The following is a 9,150-nucleotide window of genomic DNA, read 5'->3' as shown; positions in this document are numbered from 1 at the left end:
AAAAAAAAGTAATAAAAAAATGGTATGTAATTACAGTATGTAAAGCAAAATGACAGGATTTTATCTTCTGTGGGTTTTCCACGGAAATCCTGCCAACTTTATCGCTCCCTCCAATTGTAAATCCAACATGCATCCTTTCGTATTGAACTGATTACTCCTACCACTGCATTACGCAAATGACAACAAACACTGTTACTTTAGCTAAAATACTCGAATGAAGAAGGCAAGATGTAAACCATGCAATGAAAGGTAGGCGAGCTTACCATATAACGATTTGTTTACATAAATTTACCCCTTTATTATTATTTTTTAAAAATTTTTAATTTTTTCCAAGCTATTAGTTGAGAAAACGATTCGATTAGCAGACTCGTCCAAAAGCTCCAAACACGCTACAAGCTACTTCCAGCAACTTCCCTGCACATGATATTAGGTGAATAACATTGTAAGTCAACTGATAACAAGGTATTGCGCAGCTTCAAACGTATTGAATAAGAAAGAAAATAAGCAAGATAGAAGTAAGTTGATTTTTATATCCCTCCAGAGTATTGTATCAAGTAACTAATCGTATAGAAACAAAATTTGGTACTCACTTGGAAGTTGAATAAAATAAGAAATGTGCCAGTTGACCATAAATAAAATACATAAAAGATATGAAACAAAAACAAGGGGATGTATGATTGTCTTGACAGACTGTGTCGGCAGCTAAATTGAGGTGGGCGCAGAATAGAATATGGCTCACAGCTTGGCAGGCTGAATTATTTTTTACATACGGACAAGTTGAGACAAGGGAACAGAATCATCCAGGAATTTTAATGATTTTTCAGGGATTCATGACATAACACTCTCTTCTCAATCTGAGGATTTTTCCCAGCTCCCCACACTCACCGTCTGGGGCCTTAAACCCCTGATTAAGCCATCATGCTCTCGTAACAACTATTTTAAGTTTTAACTAAGCAGAACTTTTCCATTTATATTATGAAGAGCAAGCGCCCTAAAATTTAAAAACTACTGACGTACAATTGAGAATTCAATAGAAATGGAATAAATTCACCAAATAACTATGCGGCACAAATTTCACTCGGAAAAAAGTAAAGTCAAGCAGCCCACCATCACAGCTTGTATTCCAGCATCGGCACTGGATCGCAAAGCTAGGCTGTTTCCAGCCTTTTCAAAAACTACTGTATATACTAAAAGCTTATCAAATTCAAAATTGAAAGTAAACTACACCAGCAGCAATAAAAAATGGTACCAGGATCCCATCTTCCTTGCCACGCGGATGGTCAACGTATAAGTTGCCAAATTCTATGAACCAAATAACTTTTCCCATCTAGTTTCGATCGATCAGACTAACCCAGAAGTTGCTAGATTTCCAATTTTTTTCCATTCACATAAAAAACCGCCATCTCTTGAACTTTCTGTTTTGCCAATGTCAATATGCGGCATGGTACTAAAAACATTCTATTGCTCTCTACCTCAGTAACTTTCCTAAATGCCTCAGCAAAGAACGATAACTGAGAGGACCAAAACCCTAAATTATCACTGAAGTTTCCAAATTGGTTTCCCCGTGACCCCCAAAAGCCAAAAGCAATGAAGAATTAAAGACTTAACAGCCGGACATGAATCTAAGAGAGATGTATCATGTCATACCTCTCCTTGGTTTAGTGGCAACTTTGACGACCGGTACTGTTTTTCGCTCAGTCTTTGGCTCCTCTTCGGCCGGGAAAAGAACTCCATCAATACCCTGTACTGAAATTCTCCCATCTGTATATATATCAGGATCGAACAGATATGCAGACCCTTCACCTTGCCCAAACTTCACAGACCCATCAGCCTCCTGAGCCACGACCTTGTGTGGCAACCGCAGAGTGTCGTACCGAACTTTCCCAAACCTCCTCACAGCATTGTACATACTTTCCTCCGTCTGATACTCCGGTATGATATGGTAGTAGATTATTTGCTCCGGCGCACCCGGTTCACTCAATTGGTCTGTGGTGAGCTTCGCCATGGCCTCGTCATTGGGAGCCAACACCGTCAGGACATAACCCTCTGAGACTAACCTTCCCATTTCGGTGGCCAAAGATGTCAAGTTAACCAGAATATCTGCCATTTCATTGTAGCCACCGTAATGCAACAGAGTATGAATGAAGTCTTTCACCTGACGCATACCATTGAAGTGACCATGAGGACCATCGGGTCCAGGTGCCGGTGCCGGAGCGAGTGAAGGACCCGGGGCCATGGCGTCGTAAATGGGCAACACAGGAGGAGCCCCGGCGGGTACGGGAGCGGGTTTCTTCAACCGGTGGGTGCGGGGATCCACCTCCGGCGCGCCCTCAGGGAGAACTGCCGATATGTCCCGCAAATTCCGGCGGCGATTGAAATCCTCCTGAACTGATCGCGGAACCAAAAGCCGCTCAATGCCGTGAATCACACCATCAGGACGAACGACGTCGTCGGGGCGAACAATCTCGGCCAAACCAACAACCTTACTTGCAGGACCCTTGCTCGCCAAATGCACGTGGTCATTGCATAAAGTCTGATGCGGAACAGCTCCAGAACTCTCAGCGGGCCAGTCATTGGAACCGATTCGTTTGGGCACAATGTGATACATGAGAAGGGTCTGTAGGGACCTGAGATTGCCGGGCTCAAGCAGGAATCGCTTGAACTCGGGGTCGAGCTGACGCTCCAGAGCTTCATTTCGCGGGGCGAAGATGGTGATATTGTTGGCACCCACGGTATCCTCTAGTTTCTGCAGGAGAAGCGCTTTCTCCACAAGCTCAGCCAGCTCAGTATAATGGGAATCGAGAAGAGCGACGAGAATAGAGTTGGAGTTAATCTGACCGGAGCCGGAAGAAGAAGGGAATTTCTGGGCAGAGTGGAATGGCAGAAGGGAAAGGAAAAGAAGAGAGAGGAAGAAGAAGGATCGGGAGGGGGGGACACCACGGCAGAAAGAAGGGAGGGCGGCCATGGTGTTGGAGTTAGGGAGGAAGGAGGGCCTGAATTGATGAATAATTGAAGGGAGTGAAGGGAAAGTGAAGTGGGGTACTTTGTTTGGTGAGAGGGGAGGGAGATTGCTTAATGGAGGAGGGAGGATGGCGAGGAGAAGGAGAAGAGGGAGGGAAGGGACACGCGGGGCGAAAAGAAAAAGAAAGAAGAGAAGACTTGGGAGGCAGTTATTGCTGAGACTTAAAAAGCAATGAAAATGGAAGGCTCGGAGTGAGAGAGTTCGGACAGCCTGTCTCATTGATTAATATCCTCTCTCTTTCTAATAGCCCAAAAATAATTTGCTCTCCCCGCAACATTATTCTTGTGAATAATAATAATGTGAGAAAATTTTGAATGTGAGAGTACTTCACACCAACCTAACTTTTTTTCTTAAAATATCAGTGAGCTCTGTTTATGAGGGTTTTTAAATGATATAATGAGGGAATAACAATCTCTCTATGCTGGACATTTTTTGACGTATGATGATAAATTAATTGGCAGGAGGAGAAAAGAAATGAGATGAAACGTGGGAGAATGCTGAATAGAATAGAATAAGGGGTATAATGTAAGGCGAGGTGTCGGTGTTGGGGGGAATGAATAAAAATGGCCTCATTTCTACGCTAAGCTACAAATCAATGTCCAGTCTCGCCCTCGCTTACGTCCTCCTTCAATCGCCCTTCTCACGCGTGACGCTCACCTACCCTATGATTAGAGCTTCCTTCATCCTCCTTTCTTTAATGAGCCCCCGCCCCCACCGGCCTCCATGACATGAAATCATCCGAGGCATCAAAACGGCGACGTCTCATCCGTCGGTGGTTCCTTTGTCCCCATCCCTTCTCTTCTCCCCCCACACCTGCCCTTTCCCCTTTTCTTAATTAGTCTCCTCCTTCGATCTTATTTGCTTTATTTATTCCTCCTTTCTATCTCACATTTTCGTATTTCCCAAAGTTCACAAAGCAACACCTCATGTCAATTCGCATCATTTTATATCCGACCTACTTCGTTTCCGATTTCTCACCTCTGTTGCTTTCACAAATAGTAACCCTCGGAAAAGGTCAGAATTTGGAGGATGAAAAAAGGCCCCTTGAAGGATATGCTTCACTTCCTTTTCACCCCTTGCTCGTTTCCTTGCTTTTACATTCGCCTTTGTTCCGAAACTAGGAACTCTATTAATTAACGTTAATGCAGCGATTGCAAAAGCAATCTAAACCGCTTGTGCTCTTTCACGGACGTCGTGGCGGCATTAATTTCATGCTTGAACCAATCACAACTTCAGGTCAAGAGCTTAGAGCTCACTGTTCATACAATATTCGTAGTCTCGATTCAAATTCGGTGATATTGGGAGGAAGAAAAGATTAAATGAACCTCGGTTACGGTACATGCCAGCGCAGGCTGTTCTTAAGTGTCGTAAATAGCATAAATGAGACATCACAGCATTAAGATAACAAATACGAGTACAGACTGTGGGCAGTCGCAAAGATTGGGACAGCCTCCTTAAGATATAATATGTTCGGAGTAGACGCCAATTGCTTAAATACGCAGTAATCATCAACATTGCCGGCCGTCACCGTTATCTATATCATATTTACATTTTAAAAAGAAAAAGAAAAGAAAATCAATCATACATAACTTGAAGCATAAGTGTCTCAGATGTTAAATTTTATTGTAAATTGGAGCATACGAGCATATAATAGCAATGACTATTCCCAAATCATCTGCTCCTCAGCATGTCATTTCTGGAGTATCAATTAGCCTGCAACAACACCGCAAGGGCTTCATATAATCATGTTTAAACCATGCTTGATGCTTCATAGCAACTGAATCAAAAGAGATGGAAAAGAAAAGCAAACATTAGAGACCCCTTTTATTACCCCCATCAATAGTACTCTTACCAAAGTGCAAACATATCCCCCACTGAACGACAAGGCCAGAAACATTGAATATACAAACATTATCATCAAAAGCTAGGGTACTCCTTGATTCATGGACGACAATACCTGTCCTAGCTGAAACTGGAAGGGGACCAGGACTAAATCTTACCTTCAAATATGAGACGCTGAGGGAAGATGCAATAGCAGAAACATAACAGATCTCAGTCTGAGCGTGGGCCAGCAGAACAAGCTGCTGGAGCTTTGTCACACAGAGTGTTAACCTCACTAGCTTCGGCATTGTTTGAGTTGCTTGTCTCTGCAGCCACATGATTCGACAAAGAACTATCCCCTTGTCTATCGTTCTTTTCTCTTGTTTCAAGGCGCTCCATCAAGCGGGATACACTAGCAATTCCAGCATTCAACTCTCTCCTGACTTCTGCACCAATATCAGACATGGAAGTGCTACGAGAGAACAGCCTTTCCTTCCATCCCCTTGCGCCCTTTGAAATAGTCTCTTTGTATCTTTTCATAACAAGTTAATATCAGTTATGTTGATTTGGTCAAAAACAAAAGTAGATCATCCGCAATGCGGGCTTTCATATGTGTAGTAAACTATTATATCACGCGCAACAGCCAGAGTGGCTTCCAGAGAAATTGTACCTCATAGACACTGAACCAAGTCTGGATCGCAGAGACTCGGAAAATGACTGAAGTTCTGATGGCCCTGCTCTGCCCTGGTCAGGTGGTACAGAACGGACAGCAGAACTTCTACAAGCAAACAACCGCAGGGTGTATGAAAGTGTGTAACTTCACTAACGAGCACAACTAGCAGTGACCATTAGGAAATATGTGATTGTAGCTACCTATCATTAAAAAGAATTCTTTGACGATTTGTCGCCATGTCAGTATATCCAGGAGGTAAAGAACTCTCTGTTTGAAGGGCTGGGATCTGCTGTGATGGTTCAACTCCAGATGTAAGTGGGGTAGACGGATTTCCTATAGGAATTGCAGTTGGTTCAGTTCCCCCTGCAGCAGCAGACACAGCACCGGGTGGAGGAGTTGAGAACACTATGAAGGGAGGACGACCGTGAGGGAATGATCTAGTCCTATTTCCTTCTCTCCAACCAAGGTTGAAGCCTCTTCCCATGACTGTAGCAGCAGCTAAATGTTGAATTATCCTCTCTTCAATATCTGCTTCACTTACTCCCATGGATAACTACAGAAAGAGAAATATCGCATGAAATAGATAATGATAGAATTGTGATGCGCAAAAGATAAGAGACAATCAAATTCATTTGGATACTTAAAAATAACTGACATGCTGCAAGTCAAAATCACCAAGACCAGCGAGGTGATGGAAAATAGTTGCATTTCTTGAGGAAGTAGCTCTCAAATTCCTTTCCTGAACCACAGCCCCAAACAATTCTTGACTGCAACAATATACTTCCAAGTTTAAAAACCGTCCAACTACACACACACACACACTGCAAAGCTCTAAAGAAAAGACATGATCAAACCTTGTAGAATCCTTGAAACTAATAGACTGCCAACACATAGGGCACTGGGAGCTCCTCTGACACCTACAAATAATAGGGCATCCTCTTCCATTTTCAGAAACATAAGCATCTAAATAATTCACAACCGCCAGCAGCTCAAAATAGCCAGTTTTTAGGATCGAAAACTTGATAAATTCATGTTCATGCAATTTACAAAGGAATTAAACAGCAAGCTACTAAGAGAAACAAAAATTTAATCATCAAAAGTCAACCTATTTGGAAGTTGCGCTTATTTCTGTAGTTTCTTTTCTTTTTATAGGTCACAACTATATGTAGGCAGTATTTACTTTATAGATACATGACATGTCTAAGTATTTCAAAAAAGTAGCAACAAATTCATAATCACCATGCAAACAAGATTAACAAGCCAGTGATACTGTTCAATGAACTCACCACGGTTCACATGTATCTTACACTATTAGCGACCAGTTACTTATAAATGGGAATTGGCATGCTAATAGTCTGGTGGTGATAAATCTAGGACGTCACAGTAAATATCTTCTGGTTTGCTTGGTAAGATGAGAATGAGACATTTCACCAAGGAAAACCACAATTAGGAACTAAATGGAGTAGTTGACAAAATTATTGAATGAATGTTCAAGGAAGTCAAATATGGCTCAGTTTTGATCGCAAAGACGCAAACCATTATACCAACATTTCTAACCCTCCATTTCTAATCAACATATTGATATCAAATATAAAATCGACGCAGCAGTGCTATTCACAAGTCATAAATAACGTGTTATCTCACACCATTCTCATTGATACCCAGCACATAAAATAGGGATCATTAAGCAACTTAATACACAAAATCCGATATATATACATATATATATTAAGATATACCATTCAAGAATGCACTGCAGGTGAAAATCATGCTTGCAAGTAGTAACCTGAAAAGCCAGAGAGAATAGGAGTAAACAAATGATTTTGAAATAAAATCACACTTGCCATGTAATTGAATTAGTACAACAACAGTACACAACTAAAAATTACCGCTGAAGGATTGCTTTCACTAAAATCCTCAAGGCATATGCTGCAAGAATCATCACATGCTTCTTGAACGCCCCCTTCCACAAAGGCTGCAGCTGACGTCATACGACTTTCGTTGTTCTTGTCTTCCATGTCCGGAACCTTCAATACATCAGCCCAAATTTCATAACCAGAAAATGTAATCTTTTGTTGCCCTTAAATAAATCATATTGTCAACATAAACAAAAGGAAATGTATTCTGAGTCATTGTCCACATTGGACAGAAGGCTCGCGACCAGCTTATAATCCCAGTCCATATTATTTCTTCAGAATCGCTGAATCCCAGTCGCCAACAAAAATAATATTATCTTTTGCCAAAATCTTTGGTGCAACTTACGTCAAAAAAAAAAAACCCAGTAACACCGTTATAAACCCCATGGACGGATGTAGCATCCACCATTACAATGCACCCCGATAAGATTGACGATTCTTCATCGCAGGTTTCCACATGTTGAACCAGTAGCGTTAAAATTTGTATCTTTTCGCAAATGTAGTTCGCCATACAACCTATTGCTAGCCGCCCAGAAAATACTAGTATAAACCACGTTCCTCATATCAAAACGACGCCTCAAACAATCTGCCATCCTCTAAAGTTAACTAGCAAAAGTTAGGTGTTATGAGGAATATCATCACATGAATCACGCCCCAAGGGAAAAAATGACTTTTGGAGACAAAGAATGCATTGGAATCAACTCCTGCTAGAAACACCGACCCTTTGGGGTTGAAACCAGACACACAAAACAGACAAGAAGCCTTGAAGTCTATAAGGAATTTGAATGCAAACAAAAACAGTTAATGGGTTTACCTCCATTGATAATTGGCAAGCTCCAGAAAAGAGATCAAGAAACGAAGGGAGCACACATCAGGAGGAGATCGAGCCTTGAATTGGCAACCCAGAGGATGCTAGAGATCCAAAGCAAATAAAACGAAAACCCAACAATTGAATGGGAGGAATTATGACAGAAATGGAAAAAGAGGACGATAATATAGAAGAAAAAAAAGAATGGGTCTTGTAGTTAACCTCAAAATCCTCAATTATGGGTTTATTTTCTATATTTTCCCGGTGAGCGTTGGAAAATGAAACAAACCCCTCGCCCCCACGGGCACAGCATCAAATGGGGGACATCCGGTTCAGTCCAAAAAAATAATGGGGGACATCAGGAGCTCTCGCCTGTTTAGCTTTCCTCGCCTCATATCCCCTGATGCCTTCCTCCCGAATCTATTCTTTTCGTTTTTTTACCGTCCTTAGAAATTATTTTGCAATTTGCATTAAATTATTGGATAATTTTTTTTTTTTTACTGATGTTTGTTTTTTCGGCCAAATTACTGGTGTTTGTTTGGCCCATAAAATTTTTGTGCATGAATCTTAAAATCAAACCTTTCAGCTTTAAAACATTTTAATTTTCGAATTTAGCCCCGGGTTAAGCAACTAATAAAGCATTGACTCCCAGAAGATTGAAAAAAAAAAAAGCAATTACCTAATGGAATAATTTTAATTAATGGTGAATAACTATGATTTTAGATAATCATTATTTTTATAAACAACACTAGTTAACAGTGACGCTGATTAATCATAATTTTTGTTTGGATTTATTTTATTTTATTTATTAAAATTATTTATAGATATATAATTACCAAAAAACGATAAGAGTAAATAAGAAGAATATAATTTAATATAATATTTATAATATTTATCATTATATAAATAT

General features: G+C 40.7%; 2 protein-coding genes across 5 annotated transcripts; both read right to left on the bottom strand.

The window, feature by feature from the left end:
• Positions 1 to 347: 347 nt before the first annotated feature.
• LOC114734247 (fasciclin-like arabinogalactan protein 15) lies at positions 348 to 3,150 on the bottom strand. Its single transcript, XM_028921829.1, has 2 exons — positions 1,648 to 3,150; positions 348 to 414 (listed from the first exon to the last, which is right to left on the bottom strand). The coding sequence occupies exons 1-2, from the start codon at positions 2,963 to 2,965 to the stop codon at positions 359 to 361; spliced, it is 1,374 nt and encodes a 457-aa protein (XP_028777662.1). The 5' UTR covers positions 2,966 to 3,150; the 3' UTR covers positions 348 to 358.
• Positions 3,151 to 4,390: 1,240 nt separating this feature from the next.
• Positions 4,391 to 8,576, bottom strand: LOC114734202 (E3 ubiquitin-protein ligase RHF2A-like). 4 transcript variants are annotated; one of them, XM_028921756.1, is made up of 10 exons: positions 8,463 to 8,576; positions 8,247 to 8,344; positions 7,406 to 7,543; positions 7,256 to 7,302; positions 6,371 to 6,433; positions 6,172 to 6,283; positions 5,717 to 6,069; positions 5,514 to 5,618; positions 5,023 to 5,375; positions 4,391 to 4,735 (listed from the first exon to the last, which is right to left on the bottom strand). In XM_028921756.1, exons 2-9 carry the CDS (start codon positions 8,250 to 8,252, stop codon positions 5,075 to 5,077), a joined length of 1,125 nt encoding a protein of 374 aa, XP_028777589.1. In that variant the 5' UTR covers positions 8,253 to 8,344; positions 8,463 to 8,576; the 3' UTR covers positions 4,391 to 4,735; positions 5,023 to 5,074. The 4 variants fall into 4 exon arrangements, with proteins under 4 accessions (XP_028777589.1, XP_028777588.1, XP_028777586.1 ...); XM_028921755.1 differs by having other exon boundaries at positions 4,391 to 4,799; positions 5,514 to 5,621; positions 8,463 to 8,575; XM_028921753.1 differs by having other exon boundaries at positions 5,514 to 5,621; positions 8,463 to 8,574.
• Positions 8,577 to 9,150: the final 574 nt, after the last annotated feature.

Source organism: Neltuma alba, unplaced genomic scaffold (genome assembly GCF_004799145.2).
Source record: "Neltuma alba isolate B1F8T4 unplaced genomic scaffold, ASM479914v2 tig00013081_pilon, whole genome shotgun sequence".
Taxonomy (NCBI): Eukaryota; Viridiplantae; Streptophyta; class Magnoliopsida; order Fabales; family Fabaceae; genus Neltuma; species Neltuma alba.
The sequence above is the reverse complement of the archived record's forward strand: the minus strand, read 5'-3'. Positions and strand labels throughout refer to the sequence as shown.

What these genes read in the sequence shown, in the direction of transcription:
- LOC114734202 (XM_028921755.1), bottom strand. An exon ending in GTGAAAGCAATCCTTCAGCG is followed by an intron (nt 7,303 to 7,405) that starts GTAATTTTTAGT and finishes CTGGCTTTTCAG; the next exon opens with GTTACTACTTGCAAGCATGA. An exon ending in AGAATTCTTTTTAATGATAG is followed by an intron (nt 5,622 to 5,716) that starts GTAGCTACAATC and finishes GTTTGCTTGTAG; the next exon opens with AAGTTCTGCTGTCCGTTCTG.
- LOC114734247 (XM_028921829.1), bottom strand. Translation starts at nt 2,965, where the DNA reads ATGGCCGCCCTCCCTTCTTTCTGCCGTGGTGTCCCCCCCTCCCGATCC. An exon ending in TGCCACTAAACCAAGGAGAG is followed by an intron (nt 415 to 1,647) that starts GTATGACATGAT and finishes TATCATGTGCAG; the next exon opens with GGAAGTTGCTGGAAGTAGCT.